General features: G+C 39.1%; 1 protein-coding gene across 7 annotated transcripts in view; it reads left to right on the top strand.

The window, feature by feature from the left end:
• The window catches only part of AFF3 (ALF transcription elongation factor 3), a 729,890-nt gene that overhangs the window by 495,989 nt on the left and 216,476 nt on the right, over positions 1-17,425 (top strand). For all 7 annotated transcript variants that reach the window (XM_066377560.1, XM_066377559.1, XM_066377558.1 and 4 more), the window contains 2 exons: positions 3,098-3,134; positions 14,006-14,057. In XM_066377560.1, the coding sequence (XP_066233657.1) occupies positions 3,098-3,134; positions 14,006-14,057 (89 nt within the window). The remainder of the gene's footprint in view (positions 1-3,097; positions 3,135-14,005; positions 14,058-17,425) is intronic.

Raw genomic sequence — 17,425 nt, 5'->3', positions numbered from 1 at the left:
TAGGCAAATACCACCAGACATGCCTGCCTCATTCTTCAAACCTCAAAAGTAATTGAATTTGGTAAAGAAAAGAATGCATGACTTCTTTAAATTGGCTGCCATTATCAGGTATTTTAACCAAGAAAGAAAAAAGGAATTTGCTTTGCTCTTTTCCCTTCATTTCTGTAGCAGTCTCATAAGTTTTGAAATGCAAATAAATAATCAAAATTGTAGAATTGTTTTCTATCCTCAGAAGGCATGTGAGCAGACCTAATGGCATTCCACCCCCAGTTCACATAGCAGTGGGTTCTGAATCTGGTGGGATCAGACCTGGTCTGAAACTGTTCTTGCTGATTGAGTTTTAAAGCTTACATTGAAGAAGTCTGGCATCATTACAGAAGTGAGGATCCTCGTGCCTAGGGTGCCCTAGGAACATGCATGCCAGCAGGAGTGAATGCAAGTGCTAGATATTGGAAAGTTTGCCTCCCTCTTTGGGTTGCTAGCATGCTTCAAAAACTACAAAGTGTTTGGGCTCAAAACTCCATGTTTGGTATTGCCTCTAAGTAAACATTGAAATTAATTGTAAATTATATTATTTTAACTCTTTTGAGCTTCATAGAATAAGTTTCAGGAGAAAGTGATTGGTAGGGATGAAGGGAGACCAAACTAGATCAGGTGGTTCTTTTTCCTCTAGTAATTAGTGTGATGGGAATGAGGTTCTGAAAATAAAAGAAGATATACTTCCATTTCTTGCCTTTTATAGTTCTAATGATGGATTGGTAGACAAACAAGGAGAGGCGTGAGTAGTCCGATCCTCAAATGGTTGTGAAAGTTACTTTGAAGTAATGGCCTCACACTGTGAATACAGTCCTCTGTCAGCGCCATGGCTTGAGAGCTACAGTGTTTTACTGATCTACATATTTTTTCACATTTTAATTTCCCTAAGATCAGGATTTGTTTTACAGTCGGTGACATCTTACAGGTAATCGGCAGCAGTTTTCTTTCCTAGTAATACCTGAGGTGATGTGGTCTCAGACCATTTTGATGGCATGTTACACTTGATGAAATACAGTATTTATTATGGTGTCTCATTCAAGGGCTTTCTCAGATTCCAGTGTGCTTGGGGGTGTCTGTCTTCAGCAAAAGGATTCGTACGAAATTTACTTCCCAGCTAAATAAATATACCACATACAAAGAACTTTGAGGATCCCTTGTACCAAACAGGAGTTTAGGTTTAGGGAATTTGAGATTTAAAGCTGGAGAAGAATAAATTTCCATCCATACATATTCTCCTGAGTAGCCAGCAGTGGCTCTCTGCTCTTGTGTTGATGGCCAGGTGGCACATGTCGGAGGAGCCACACTGGCATAGCGACAGAGCGTGGGAACCTGAGAAACAGCCTGAGGTGGGGTTACAGACAGCTTCTCCATACTTCCCTGTTTCTCTGGATCTTCTTTAATGAATCAATAGTACTCTTCTTTGTTTAATCTAAGTGCTGCTCAATAAAGTGGAACAGCCCTTGAATTAAGAAAATAATAATGGTAGCATTCTTTTAATGATATTTATTATCAAGTTATATACTTTAAATATATGCAGTTTGTTATATCATGTATACCTCAATAAAGCTGCTTTCTTGTTCTAAAAAAAGGTCATAGTTTAAAAGAGAAAACATGCGTCCCATCATCAATCATTAGGAACATACAAATCAAAGCCATAGTGAGAAACCATTTTATATCCACTAGGATGGCTGTAATAAAATGTTTAAAAATTATGAGACAGAAAATAACAAGTGTTGATGAGAACATGGAGAAATTGGAACCCTCAGACATGGATAGTAGGAATGCAAAATGATTCAGCCACTGTAGAAAACAATTTGGCAATTCCTCAAAAAGTTTAACATAGAATGACCACATGAACCTGCAGTTGTGCTCTTAGATGTAAATCCCAAAGGACTGAAAACAGGGACTTGGCTAAGTACACATGCATGTGTGTGTATGGCGGCACTGTTCACAATAGCCAAAAGGTGGAAACAGCCCAAATATGCATTAATCATTGAGTGGATAAATAAACTATTGTGTATTAACACAGTGGAATATTATTTAGCCATGCTAAAGGAATGAAGTGCTGATACATATTAGGACATGGATGAATCTCCAAAACATGCAGAGTGAGAGAAGCCAGACACAAAAAGTCACATACTGTATGATTCCACTGCTGTGAAATATCCGTAATAGATCAGTTCATACAGACAGCGTGCTGACTGCTGGTGGTTGCCAGGGTCTGGGGAGAGGGAGGATTGGGGAGGTACTGCTTAATGCTAAGGACTTTTACTTTGCAAAGATAGAAATATTTGGCAACTGAAATGAGTTGGTGGTTATCCAACATTGTGAATGTACTAAGCCACTGAATAGTTGTTCCCTTTAAAGTGGCTAATGTTGTGCTGTGTGTATTTTACCTCAATAAACAAAACAAAAAGTCCATAATAAAAAGAGAAGTGAATGTCAATTATATTACCAGAACTTTTTATTTTTTATTTTTATTTATTTATTTATTTATTTATTTATTTATTTATTTATTTTTTTCTGAAGCTGGAAACGGGGAGAGACAGTCAGACTCCCCGCATGCGCCCGACCGGGATCCATCCGGCACGCCCACCAGGGGGCGACACTCTGCCCACCAGGGGGCGATGCTCTGCCCCTCCGGGGCGTCGTTCTGTTGCGACCAGAGCCACTCTAGCGCCTGGGGCAGAGGCCAAGGAGCCATCCCCAGCGCCCGGGCCATCTTTGCTCCAATGGAGCCTCACTGCAGGAGGGGAAGAGAGAGACAGAGAGGAAGGAGAGGGGGAGGGGTGGAGAAGCAGATGGGTGCTTCTCCTGTGTGCCCTGGCCGGGAATCGAACCCTGGACTTCTGCCAGGCTTACGCTCTACCACTGAGCCAACCGGCCAGGGCCTTACCAGAACTTTTTAATAAGCACATTTATGTAAATGTTTTTCATTTTAGTAGCTGGTAGAAATTATGACCAATGGTTAGTTTCTGAATGACTAGGAATATATGTCGCATTTAACTTAGATTTTGAACATCAAAATAAGGAAATTAATTAATATTTCTTGTTCTTGTAGGACCCTCAGCTCGTTTCCTCTGGATACAATAATCCAAGTAAGAGACTCTCTCTACAGCTTTATGAGTGGGGGCTGGAGGTAGAGGGCGAGCAGGGGCAATGCATGCAGTACACATTAGGTGTAAAAACATTGCACTAAAAAACAGTTAAGTGATAACAAGAGTGCCGTTTGTTCAAGTACTTCCCAAATGCATAAGATTTGCGGTGACCTTGAAGGTGCCTCTATCTTTTCAAGTGAAAGAGGACCAAAACATAAAATGGTGGGTTTCAAAGCAATCATATGTTGAAAAGATATCATTCTTTATCACAGTTGATTTCTGGTATATGTGGAAGGGAAAAGCTTTTTAAAGGCACTAATGAGTTATCTAAATTGGAAGAAAAAGAGTGGGCAAAGAGAACCAATCAGAAGACTGCAAGATTATGTCCTTAGAATCCATGGAGAAGCCATGTCCTCTCCAGACCAAAACGTCTAGGAAGAAATAGCCTTATTGAATCCAATATCTAATAAAACACACGGGCTTCTTGTCAAAGAGAGGCTGTTACTCCACAAAGGAGTGTTTTCATCCTTTTTTTTGGCACTACTCATTGCTATCAATGTTTTCTTGAGCATTAGAAATGTAGAAGTGCTCTCATTCACGTCATGAACAAGATCCGCAAAGAGCAGGCTTTGTTCACTGGTGACCAGCCAGTCAGCTGGGAGGACCCCTTGCCAAAGACAATGCTGTGTTTGAACATGAAGATCACTCAAGCTACTAGGTGTGTCTTTGGAATTGAGGCTCACCCACTGAGCATCTGTGAGAGCAGAGGGCTGGGGAGAAGAGACATCTGCACAAATGTGTTAGGAAGTTCCAGGCTTTTCACACACAGCTAAAGGTCAGGGTTGGGGGAGATGGCATAATGATGCACAGGCAATGCTACTTCCTCATCTGGTGCTCTGTTGGAATTTGCTGTGAGCACAGCAGTGAAGAGGGGAAACGCCAAGGGACTTGAAATCTAAAGACAATAATAAATTCAGTGACAAGGAAAGGAATCAGAAGAAATTCAAGGTTAAGTCCTTGAGGTGTGCAGGTATCAGCATCATGTGCCAAAAACTAGAGCATACAGAAAAATTGGCATTACCTTCCTCACCATTTCTTTCCATGTGAATTTAAACAGTCCAGGGCAGAGGGGGACAAATGCACCTCCTCTCAGCTCAGGGTGTTTGACATAAAGAAGAACAAAGGTGGTATGTCTGAGTCTTCTCCATGTGCCGGCACCTTCACGCACGCTGCTTCCCTTACCCCGAACAGTGACTGTGTGACGTAGGCCTTGTCACCCTATCTTGCACATGATGGAAATGAGATTCTGAGGTTAATAACCAGCCGAGTTTTCAGTGGCTCAGAGATGACTACTAGGATTTGAATGCAGGTATGTCTGCCCCTAAGACAACAGACTGTCCATCCCATGACCTTGACCCCAAAAAGGTTGCTTCTGTTAGTCCAGTGTAAGATTGAATTCTTGACCACTGACTATGTCCTATAATTTCTGTATGCCTCGGGCATGTTATTCCAGCATGCCACAGCACTGACATGCTAAAAGTGCATTTGCATCGTGTCAAAGCAGGCCCATTGTCTGTGGAGGTGGCGCTGCCTCTGGTGGTCTGAAACCTGGGCGTCTCATTACCTGGGGACATGTGGGACTGGCTTTTCCTTTCCTGGCATAAGGAGGTTATTTTTGTTTTGTTTGTTTTTTTTTAATAAATCCTCTCCCAAAACCAAGCATATCTATGTAAAGGTAATATCACTATTTTAAAATCTGAACATTTGTGCAAATGTTAGCATGCTGAAGCTTCAGGGAAGCTGGGCTCACCCGTACTGTCTGTGCTGTTTCTTATATTTGTTTTGGAATCCTTATAGTTTTTCTAATCGTGGGTCTGGTAAATATGTAGAAAATAGAAAAAAACTGAACTTCAGAGAAACCAAGCCCAAAAAGGTATAGATTGATGAACTAACCACCACGTTAGGTCAGTGCTTTTATTTCCTTATTGAAATTTGAGATGTTTAATAGCTACTAAGAGTAAAGAGTCTATACATTAAACAAAGTTACTTTAATCCAAATCTTTTAAAAGATACTTTAGTCAGTTTGCTGAATTACTGGTGAATTTAATTTAATTTTAGAAAACAAGTTTATTCAGCATTGAGAAACTGAAATATTAAAATAGGTGACCTGCGTCTACATTTTATTAAAGTTTTGAGCATGTCCTGTTCAAGTGGCAGACTGAGCATAAGCACTTTCCCCTCCCTTCAGAATCTCCATTTAAATAACCATAAAGTTACAGTAATGGAAATACGTCTGTAATAGCACCGAGGACTGAAGGGATGCATCAGCAAATCAGAAATGCAGTTGGGTTCTGGAAAAAGGAAATACGCATAAGAACAGGCTCTTGTGAGAGCTGTCCTCCAAGCCCCAGGGCCCCCAGATTCCCACTCAGCTTCACAGAGAACAAGCCTGAAGTGCAGGTAGTGGTAGGAACCGGGGCCGTTCTTCCTCCTGTGACCCCTGCATCCCTGTCCTAGCTGGTTATCATATAGAGCTTTTCATCTGGACTTCCACGACACCCCCCCCCCCCAAATAAAAACCCAAAATATCAAAAACGCAATAACATCTGCTAAGAAAATGAACATTGGACTAGAAGTCCTAGTTGGGAGCTGATACCTCAGAGAGAAGCAGGATAGATTCTGAGATAATACCAGACCTTAAAAACAGACATATATGAGTGGTAGAAGAGTTAACTTTTTTCAAGGAGGAACTAAAAGCACTACATCCAGAGTAAAGGACTTCTTCTTTTGCTGAGGGTGGTGGCAGTGAGGAGTGATAGAATCAGGGCTCCCAGTCTGACTTGAGGTCTCTCTCTTTTCCTGAACCCTAAATGATGTCTTCTGATTAACGCCCTGTCCACTTACAAAGAGCCCTAAATCAGCCAATTCCTGCAAGGGATATGTGTGTTAGGGAAATAGATCAATATACTAATACAGAAACTCCACATCAGGTACCTTTGTTAACCAACCGGCTATCATTCAGAATCACACATTTGTAACCAATGAGCACCAAAGAGAAAGACTGACTCCAGTGCAAATCTACTTAATTCAAGAAACAGAAGGAGAAATGTCTTCAGAAACATTTGAATTTACTTACATGAAATAAAAGGAGAGAACAGATTGGGAGGAAAAAGAAGCAGTTACAGAAGAAAGGAGCACTTGAGAATTAAAAATATGGTCAACAAAAAAATTAATAGAAATGATAGGTAATAGCTGAAGTCTAGAATCTGAAACATAAACTTGAAAACATTTTTTTTCTGAATATAAAGCGAAGGAAACATGGAAAATATGAAAGGAAGTTAACATAGGGAAGATCAGTCAAGTGGAAAGGTCAAAATCCAGCTAATGGGAATACCAGGAAAAGAAAGCAAAATGGAGAATAAACAATAGTAGAACTATAATCCCAAGGGAAATGAGGAAGTCATTATCACAAACACTATATACAGTGTAACAAAATACTATGAACAAGAGCAAGGAAAAACAACAGACAGCAGGCAGATAGACCTGTGAGGACTTCGGATATCAGGATTACCAAGCCCAGAACACAAAATAAAAGTGCTTACTTTAATTTCCAGAAATGAGAGAATTGAGAATGTGATTAAGAACAAGATTTGAAGTAGTACTAAACAGAACCTCTAGAAATGAATAATAACAAATTAAAATGTCCTTGGTCAGTTTACCAGCAAATTAGATATAGCTGTAAAAATTAATGAATTGGGAAATTGAATTTAAGAAATTATCTAGAATGCAGCCAAGAGACATAAATGGAAAAATGAAATGAAAGTTGAGGAACATGGGGGCTAAAGTGAGAAACTCTAACATATAGTTAAGTAGGATTTCAGGAAGAGATAAGAGTAACAGAGAAAATATTAAAGAAGATAATGGCTAAAAATTTTTTTAGAATTGAAATACACTAACCCACAAATTCTAGAAACCCAATGACTATTAAGTGGGATAAGTAAAAAGTTCATACCAGACACATTATAGTTAATCTGCAAACCACAGAGATAAACAGTTATTCAAATGCCCTTTAATATCTTCCAAGAAGCAACAATTAAATGTCCAGTTGACTTCTCTCTCAACAGCAGCAGTGGAGCCAGCAGACAGTGAGATTAAAACTTCACTTTTGTGTATGTGGGAACTGACAACATGAGTCTGAAATTTATTTGATAGAGCAAAGAGCCAAAAATAGCTCAGACACTCCTGAAGAACAACAAGGTTGGAGCCTTGCCTTGCCAATATTAAAAATAAATGTTTTTAGCTAAGTAATACAGACAGTAACAGACAAATTGAGCAATGAAAGAGAATATAGGATCTAGAAACAGACCCACAAATATATGAAAATTAGATTTGTGACAGAGCTGATAATGTAGATCAATGGAGAAAAAATGGGCTTCTTAATAGATAGTATCAGAATAATTACTTACGATGAGAAAAATGAAATTAACTATCTGATATCATGTAAAAAAAAAACCCAATTACAGGTATTTTTAAAAGATCTAAATGTGAACAGTGTTGTAGACTTTCCAAAGACAATATAGAACATATTTCTGGTGTACTTCTTAAATAAAAACACAAAAAGTTATCAAAACATGAAAATGTTGATAAATTCAAGTAAATTAAAATTGAGAATTTAGAATCAAAGACTGATGCTGGTAAAAGTTATTTGAGAGGTATGTGTATGTGACAGAATACTTGGATCAAGACAATGAAGTGCTTCTATGAGTTAAAAAAAATTACAAAAATGGATTTTTAAATATTTTTCTATTGATTTGAGAGAGAGAAGCATCAGCTCATTGTTTCACTTAGTTCCATTTAGTTGTGCACTCATTGATTACTTCTCATACATGCCCTGACCTGGGGTTGAACTCTCAACCTCTGGAGTGCTGGGTGGACACTTTATTCACTGGCCACCCAGCCAAGGCCACTAAAATATTTTATTATGTAAGAAATGAGAAGGAAAGAATAAACATAATTAAAATGTCTATATTACCCAAAGCAATTTATAATTTCAATGCAATACCAATTAAAATACCAATGACATACTTCAAAGATATAGAACACATATTCCAAAAATTTATATGGAACCAAAAGAGAACACGAATAGCCTCAGCAATCTTGAAAAGGAAGAATAAAGTGGGAGGTATCACACTTCCTGATATCAAGTTATACTACAAGGCCATTGTACTCAAAACAGCCTGGTACTTGCATAAGAACAAGCATATAGATCAATGAATGGAACAGAACAGAGAACCCAGAAATAAATCTACAGCTCTATGGACAATTGATATTTGACAAAGGAAGTAAGAGCATACAGTGGAGTAAAGACAGTCTCTTTAACAAATGGTGTTGGGAAAACTGGACAGCTACCTGCAAAAAAATGAAACTAGACCACCAACTTATACCATGCACAAAAATAAACTCAAAATGGATAAAGGACTTAAATGTAAATCATGAAACCATAAGTATCCTAGAAGAAAACTTAGGCAGTAAGCTCATCGACATCTATTGCAGCAATATCTTTGCTGAATTATCTCCACAGGCAAATGAAATAAAAGACAGGATAAACAAATGGGACTATATCAAACTAAAAAGCTTCTGCACAGCTAAAGACAATATGAACAGAATAAAAAGACAAACCACACAATGGGAGAACATATTTGACAATACATCTGATAAGGGATTAATAACCAAAATTTATAAAGAACTTGTAAAACTCAACACCAGGAAGACAAACAATCCAATCAAAAAATGGGCAAAAGAAATGAATAGACACCTCTCCAAAGAGGACATACAGATGGCCAATAGGCATATGAAAAAATGTTCAATAATCATTAGAGAAATGCAAATTAAAACCACAATGAGATACCACCTCACACCAGTCAGAATTGAGCTCATTGACAAAACAACACATGATAGGTGCTGGCGAGGATGTGGAGAAAGGGGAACCCTCCTGCACTGCTGGTGGGAATGCAGACTAGTGCAGCCACTGTGGAAAACAGTATGGAGATTCCTCAAAAAATTAGAAATGGAACTGCCCTTTGACCCAGCCATCCCACTTATGGGAATATATCCCAAGGAAACCATATCACCGACTGAAAAAAAGAAATGCACCCCCATGTTTATGGCAGCATTGTTGACAATAGCAAAGATCTGGAAATAGCCCAAGTGTCCATCAGTGGACGAGTGGATTAAAAAGCTGTACTACATATATATCATACAATGGAATACTATGGGGCTATGAAAAAGAAGGAAATATTACCTTTTGCAACAATATGGAGGGACCTGGAAACTATTATGTTGAGTGAAATAAGCCAGACAGAGAAAGAAAAATATCATATGATCTCACTCATTTGAGGAATCCAAGGAATAATGAGAGCTGAGGAACGGAATTGAGACAGAGGAGGGATCAAAGGGACCAGAGGGAAAGGAGATGATAGGATGGGATAAACCTGAAGGGAAGGGGGGAGAATGATGTAGGGAGGGGTGTAAGGGAGATGTTGAGGGGAATAGGGGGGAGGGAGGAGGCATTCGGGCTGACCCTAGAATCTATGTAAACACAATTAATTAAATTTAAAAAAAAAAGAAATGAGAAGGAATATCACAATAGAGCAAGCATGAAATATCTACCCCATTGGTACTCAGAAATGCAAACCCTACACTGAAATATCACTTTACGTTAATCAATGAGAAAAACAATTATTTAGTTTAACCATAAGTACATTTGGGAGATGGTTCAGGATTCCCTAGTAAGGCAGAACATATGGAAGAAAGCCCTATGGCCCAAGGCTCCCACCATGCACATGAGGAAAAATGCTCACAAATGTTTGTAATTGTGTCATTCAGAATGGAAAAAGCCTAAATGTCCCCCAGGAATAGAATGAATAAGAAAATCACGGTAGATTTTTTTATAGGATGCATAGCAGTGAGAGGAACATACCAAAGCTACTTATATCATGCTGGGTGAACCTAAAAATCATCATCATGAGGCACTGAAGTAAGTCTCAGAGGAATACATACAGTATGATTTCACTCATACAAATTTCAAAATCAGGAAAAGTGAAAGAATGTTTTATTTACCAATAAATGCATGGGTGGTTAAAAAAAAAAAGCTATGAAGAAGAGAAAGAGGATGATTAACACAGAATTCCTCTTTTAGGAATTTTCAAATGAGAATCATTTGACCTAAATGGTGGGAACACTTGCCTTCAGTCAGGTATAGTGACATGCCCTCTGACAGGTCCAGCCCACTTCTTTACTGACTAATATTTATGTTGTTACAGTATCTTAAATTCTGTTATTGGTTTATCATTTTTCTAATTGGTTTATAGGAAATTCCAGAAATTAAATTATTAATTAGATTAATATTAATGAGGATGAGTTATTCATAATTACTGGACAGAATATAAATATTTTAAATCTTGGCTATGTGGACAGGAGGTATAGCTGTGCAGTTGTATGTGATGCATGGAGGGGAGGTCGAAGGGACTAGATAGGTAAATTTCCTCATTTTACACCGTTTAAGAGAAAAGATGCTGTCAGAAGTTGATTAATCAAAAAATAGATTAAATGTATTTAAAGTTATAAATACTCACTGGAGAGAGTAAAAGTAGTGATAGAACAAATAAAAATTGTAAAGAAAGGGGAGGTGATAGTATATTAAACACCTTATTGCTCATCCTTCATATCAGAAATCATTAGGTACCATCTAAAGTCAATACATCTAGAAACATGTGTCTTACTTAAAGTGATGGCTGATGGCCCACAGAACTAAAAACAAAAGCAAGCAAAGGTGTTACCTTTTCTATACTGTCCAGGTTTTTTACTGTGTACATGAACTACTTTTATTATAAAGAAAAGTTGTGGTGTAGCAAACCTTCATTCTGCTGCTGAATTCACCTCACACAGCACTGTACTATATATTTCCCTAGTCAGGCGTGTTCTTTAGTCCCTGTCATAGCCATGTGGAGGAGGCCGCATACTCCAGCAGGACAGTCAGTTGAAGCGTTTAAAGGGCACAGAGTCGGTATTTTTTCTTTATGTGACATATTGAAGCCATCAAACTGTTTAATATTCAATTGTATATCCATCTCAGTGGTAAATGTACCTACTCTTCTCACATGGTAGTATGGGATCATGTATTACTGACAGGCCATTAGACAGAAGACACTGAGTATGTAGCATGTGTTAGGTACTGTGCAAGGCACAGGGAGACATGTATGGGGCTTCACGTTAAAAGTACACAGGTAATATACATAGATATACACATATGATTTACCTGTGTGTATATATATGTGTGTATGCCATAGCTCATTTTCTCCCCTCTTCCCCTCTCTAATTGCATTTCTATGTACAATAAGATCACATTGCTCCCAGGCCAATCTCTAATATCCATTTTCTTAATGATCAAGGCAGATTCCTTCCCAAAGAAGCCAGTGCAGTGTCCATCATGAGAAGAGCTGACATAACCAGGATGACCCCAAACTTTCCTTTTTGTAGCTGCGCAAAAACATCTCCTGAGCACCCAACGAAAAAAATTCTCTTACTGAGAATTTTCTAGCTTCCATGCACAATTATCCCTTGAATCATGATAAAGAACATATGACTCTTAGTGACTTAGGCACCTAAACATTTTGAGCAAACTTCAGAAATTGCATCACCTAAACTTGCAAGCTGATGGGGAGAATTTTGTGTTTCATACTTTCTGAAGGACAAAAGTGGTTTGAATCTTTTTTATCCTGTCCTTACTTTGCCCCAGAAAGCTTTGTCCACTGTCAGCACCAACGGGGCTGACTACACTCCTTCTCAGGCTGTTCATAAATGTCTTATTTGGCCCTGTGGTATCCTCCTTCTCTTTGCCAAAACCTACTCTGTTTTCTTTGTTGCCACAACATAAGTGCTGCTAAGAGCAGAGATAATCCACTGCAGCTTTGTCCCTGCACTGGTCCAGCCCGTGACTCTCGCAGCCCCAGGTCCCATGTGCAATAAGTCCTGTGTCCTCTCCACCTGTGGGTTCTTTGGCAACGTTGTTGGTCAAGGTAAAACATATTTATTCAAACATCCAAATAGTGTCTTTGTTTATAGTCTCAGTGTCCTGTTTTCTTGACATGAGTTGTTTGGAAATGTTTACTATTGCCAGCTGCTGCAAGCCTGGTTGTTTTGCACTCATTATTATGATTGTATGTGGTGCGACTACCAGAAGTGACATGCTGGGGAGAGCAAGCAGTTTCTCCAAATTAAAGGGTTATGGGGGGATCGATTTAGTGACTTAAACCTCCATTTAGCTTTGTCTTACATAATGCAGGCATTACAACTCTATTTAAGGATTCTGGGAGGAATGGTAGCCACTCAGTGGAAAAATGATTCTGGAAAGGACAAAATGAGCTGATTTTCCAGCACAAGCCAGGTGATGAGGCCTACCTAGCATGTCTCCTGAGTGCCCGACAGGCCCGGCCTGGGAGACAGAACATAGAAATACGAGTATTAAAACAACTCTCTTCATTCACTGCCTCTGCTTCTCCTTCAGTGTGGTTTCATCCATGTTGAGACTCTATCTCATCAGCATTTGTTCTCACAGCGGTGAGATAGAGGTCGTGGCTTGTGACAAAGTGACTGTCCCTCCTAGTTGTCCCGACACTGTGTAGACACCCATTAGCACCGAGTTGTATCTGTTATATCGAAGATAGTGGTGGTTTTTTTCACACAACGATTTAATTTCCTAAAAGGAAAAAAGAAATTATCAAATTTGCTTTGGAGTTCAGTTCAGATAACATCTTCAGAATGTGATCCTCATGTGATTTAGGGAGACAGTCCTAAGACAAGGTGACAGTTGACAAAAGGGGCTAGTACAGCCATAGCCTGGTCCCTAATAGCATACTGGGGGATTCTGTGACATCTCCAGGCCCTACTCAAAAGAGCAAAGCAAGGCAGGTGGCCACCATCAGGCCACTTCTTACAGCCCACAGCCTTCCCTTAGTGTGGCATAATCATCATGACCACAGCTAACTCACTCTGGTAATCGTGACTCTGCTCCTTCCATCTCCTAGTATCAAGGAAGTAAAGAGAAGCACTTTGCAACATGAGTAGCATGATTCAAACCACCAGTGGTCAAGGATCTAAGAATTACATTGTGTCTTTGCGAGAGGAATTTGCCCTTTAAACTTCAAAAAGTGAACTGGTTCTAGACTCCCTTAATTAAATCCTGTTACATCCTTGATAACCACTGGTGAAACATTTCTTTACCTAACCTGGCAGGCAGGCAGGATTTCTGATTTACACCTTATTCTGCATTAATGGGGGGGGGGGGGAGGGACTGAGCAGGACTCGTGGTGTGGAGTGTAATTCTTGGGGACCTTGAAACCTATAGGGTGCACCCTCAGTCAAATTCCCTCCCCCAACTTCTGCTACAGCTGGGCCTGGTTTGGCTCATGTTAGCAAAAGGGATCAAAGCTCAAAATGCCCTGCATGTAGAATGCTAATTGGGTTTATTTCCTTAAAGTTTCTGTAAAATGAAGTGGAAGGAAACAAGTTCCATCTGTAGGACATTCATCTTCCAGCGAGGTCTCTGCTCTGAGCCTCTGGCTGTTTACAAACAGCTCCTTAATACCAACTCACAGATCTATGCCGGGGCACTGTATGCATAGACAAAATTAGTTTGCAAATCCGGTTCTCAGACAAAGAAAAAAAAGATGTTTTAAAAGCCTCCTGCAGCACATTATAAAAAAGTGTTAATAAAAGCATGGAAATATATTTAATGAATATATTTAATGTCTTTTAAATCTTAAAGACTATAACACTGACATGTTGGTATTTTTTTCTGCTTCCTTTTTAAGAGAAAGGTGATGGTGAACCAGAGAGTCCAGACAATGTCACATCGAATACATCGTAAGTCTCTTTCTTCTTCCTGTTCATGATGGTGGTTCTTTAATATGCCTGTAATATGAAACAGTGCGAGTATCTTGTAATAGTAATAATAATAATAATAATAATAATAATAATAATAATAATGGAAGGAAGGCTGTGTTTTCTTTCTCATGATAATGCCTTTTTAAATGCTTCTGAGTGCACATGCGTTTGGAAGTTTTTCTTATGCTTTAATACAGTAATCTTGAGAACGCAAATGTTACTCTTCCTAAAGTACAAATGTGGAGAGATTTGAAGGCACGTATTGGTGGGGAGAGCGGAGGGAAACCTTTTAGAGTATGTTTGGAGACTGTCGTCATCACTGTTACAAATAATGTAGAACCTCCTGGACGTACTGGGACATACTGTGTCCCACACACCTGTAAAGAACCAACGGATTTTGAAAAGCCTACCATCTGCAACCTCACCTCAGAATTATTTGAAAAATACAATTATAGATATCTCTTGAGTCTCATGAGTTTGTTGGTGTTTTTGAATTAACAAAAGCAATTTTTTAAGATAAGAAAAGGCAATTATAAAACATGCTTTCTCACTCTACATTTTGCCTTTTTCTTCTGAGTACCCAAGGAATCCAAATATGTTTTAATGATTAATATGATGCCAAATTTATATGCCACAGTTTAAATGAAATAATTCCTGAGCTAACAAATTATTTTAGGAATCACCAAAGGGTTTGCTCTTTGAAAACCTTTATTATTACTCTGAGGAGTGACATAGTTTTTTGTTCAATGACAGGTTTGTGAATTTATCATATGGACCCACACTCTAATTACTGAGCATTTAAAATGGTATTCATTAGAAATCACAGTTTGTGATATAATAGTGTCTTAGTTTTTCTAAGATCTGTTTCTCAGTCTAGAAAAATCCTTTGGCTTGCATAGGGTGGCTATATATTTCAAAAGGATATGATTATATGTTTGTTTTCCGTAAGATGTTACCCTATAAGTCCTAAATAGTTCCATTGTCATGATTTCTGATACTAGATGTGATTAATATTAAATGCTTAAAATATCACTAACTTTAAATTTTTTATGCTATAAGATATAATGGGGAAAAGGTTTTAATGCCATCTGGAGGCATTCTAGAGAACTAAAAAGGCTAGAATCATTTTAAATTTTGGCTCTTGAATAATGTTTGTGACGGGATAAGAATTTACACAACTAGAATGTAAGCTATTTGGGAGTAAGTTATATTTTTTCATAATTTTATTGAAATGATAATTGTTAGAAAAAACAATTTTTAAAATTCTCATTAACAAAATCATTTTAAAAAGAGACAAAGCTACAAAATATATTGGAAAACTACTAAAATCCTACATTTAATTTTACAAATTTTAATATATCATTCAATAGACACTGATTTTGTCAAGGCAGTTTGATATACCATTGAAGTTCTTTTTCGTTATGCATTTCTAAAAAAATCCATTCTCTTAAGAAAATTGGTTTCCATACCTTTCAACCCTTGCAGAATTCCTTTCAACCCTCAGAGAGCTGAGAACATGAGAGGTTGGAGCTTCCCCCACATTCCTGTCTCTTTAAGCAAAGCAGCTACTTGACCATCAGCCTCACCCACCTCTCTAACTAGGAGTAGCAGAAGCAAGGCTGAGGTTGCAAGAAGCTCTCTTCAAAGTGGAGGAATCTGCACTTGAACCTCGCAGTGCTCTAACAGCAGTCAGGAGCGGGTGGCAGAGGGCAGCATGTGGTGGACGAGGGCAAGGACACAGTGCGTGGATCTGTCCATATTGTATGTGTTTTGTGTTTTGTGCAGGCCCATATTTGAGTTTTATTTAGGTCGTCAGGTAAGGAGGGACAATATCCTTGTTTTATAAATGAAGCCATTCCATTTAAGTAAAAAAGTTAGAACACAAATTTTTGGATATTTTGCTGCTTTGCCATTTACCATCCTGTGGAGTCACTGGATCTTAGGAGACAAGCAAAGTCATAAATAGGAATCAGGTAGAAAAACTGGGGTCAGATCATTTGTTAAGTGACAAGTGTGCATGAGTTTGCTAGGGCTGCTGTGACAAAGTGCCCCAGACTGGGCGGTTAGCAGCAGAGAGCTATACTTTCATGGTCTGGAGCCGGATGCCCATAACCAGTCAGTGGGGCTAGTCTCCTCCATGAAAGAAGGACCCGTTCCAGGCCTGGTGACCTGTTCTATAGGGGGACATCTATCTCCCTGTTCTCTTCCCTCTAAGCATGTCTCTGTGTCCAGATTTCCCCTTTTTATAAGAATACCAGTTATATTGTATTCAGGTCCACTCTAAAGGCCTTGTTTAATATGATTACCCCTGTAAATACCATCTCCAAATAGTCACATTTGAAGAGGTTGGGACTTCAACATATGAACTGGAGAGAGGAGGGATTCAACTCATGACATTAAGGTTCAGAGTAATCAGAACGATTCAGAAGCCAGTGGCAGAACCCGAAATGCCCAGACAGCAGGAGATGGAAAAGGAGGAGAACCTGGGTACCGCAGGTGAAAAGGGATGAGCTGCAGGGCAGCGGGAGGGGTGGAGCCAAGCAAGGAGACAGAGGTGACATCCACACAGGCCCAGGAGAGACACCAGCTCACACGCAGGGTTTGGGGGCAGACCTGCAATGATGCCAGGACATCCTTCTGTTTGTGTAAGGCCATAACCCCAGGAGTCATTTAAAGCCACCATACGGGGTTAAATTGAAGTCTAAAGTTAGGTGTGTCCAGACAGAAAGCTAATTTCCTGAAAAAGAATCTTTCCCCACTGGAGATGAATTAAGCAGAAAGATAATCATGGTACATTTTAGACAGTTACTGCCTGATAGGACACAGAAGTCTGTATAACACCTAAACGGTCCTTCAGGAGGTATTCTTCAATGATACCATGAGTACTCATAAAGATGAAAAGTGAATTTTAAACACACAGAAAAAAACCCTGAGAAATTAGAATTTCTGTAGAGTTCCCATTATGGTTGTTTTGTTTTTTTTCAGAGTCAGAGAGAGAGGTAGATAGGGAAAGACAGACAGGAATGGAGAGAGATGAGAAGCATCAATCATCAGTTTTTCATTGCGACACCTTAGTTGTTCATTGATTGCTTTCTCATATGTGCCTTGACCGTGGGCCTTAAGCAGACCAAGTGACCCCTTGCTCAAGCCGGCTTGGACCTTGGGTTTGCTCAAACCAGATGAGCCCGCACTCAAGCTGGCAACCTCACGGTCTCGAACCTGGGTCCTCTGCATCCCAGGCCTACACTTTATCCACTACGCCACCGCCTGGTCAGGCGAGTTCCCATTATGTTAATGATGAGAGACTTTATATTGGATGAACTCTCCTGCTGATAACTATTATAAAC

The sequence above is a fragment of the Saccopteryx leptura genome, chromosome 3 (genome assembly GCF_036850995.1).
Source record: "Saccopteryx leptura isolate mSacLep1 chromosome 3, mSacLep1_pri_phased_curated, whole genome shotgun sequence".
Classification (NCBI taxonomy): domain Eukaryota; kingdom Metazoa; phylum Chordata; class Mammalia; order Chiroptera; family Emballonuridae; genus Saccopteryx; species Saccopteryx leptura.
The sequence above is the reverse complement of the archived record's forward strand: the minus strand, read 5'-3'. Positions and strand labels throughout refer to the sequence as shown.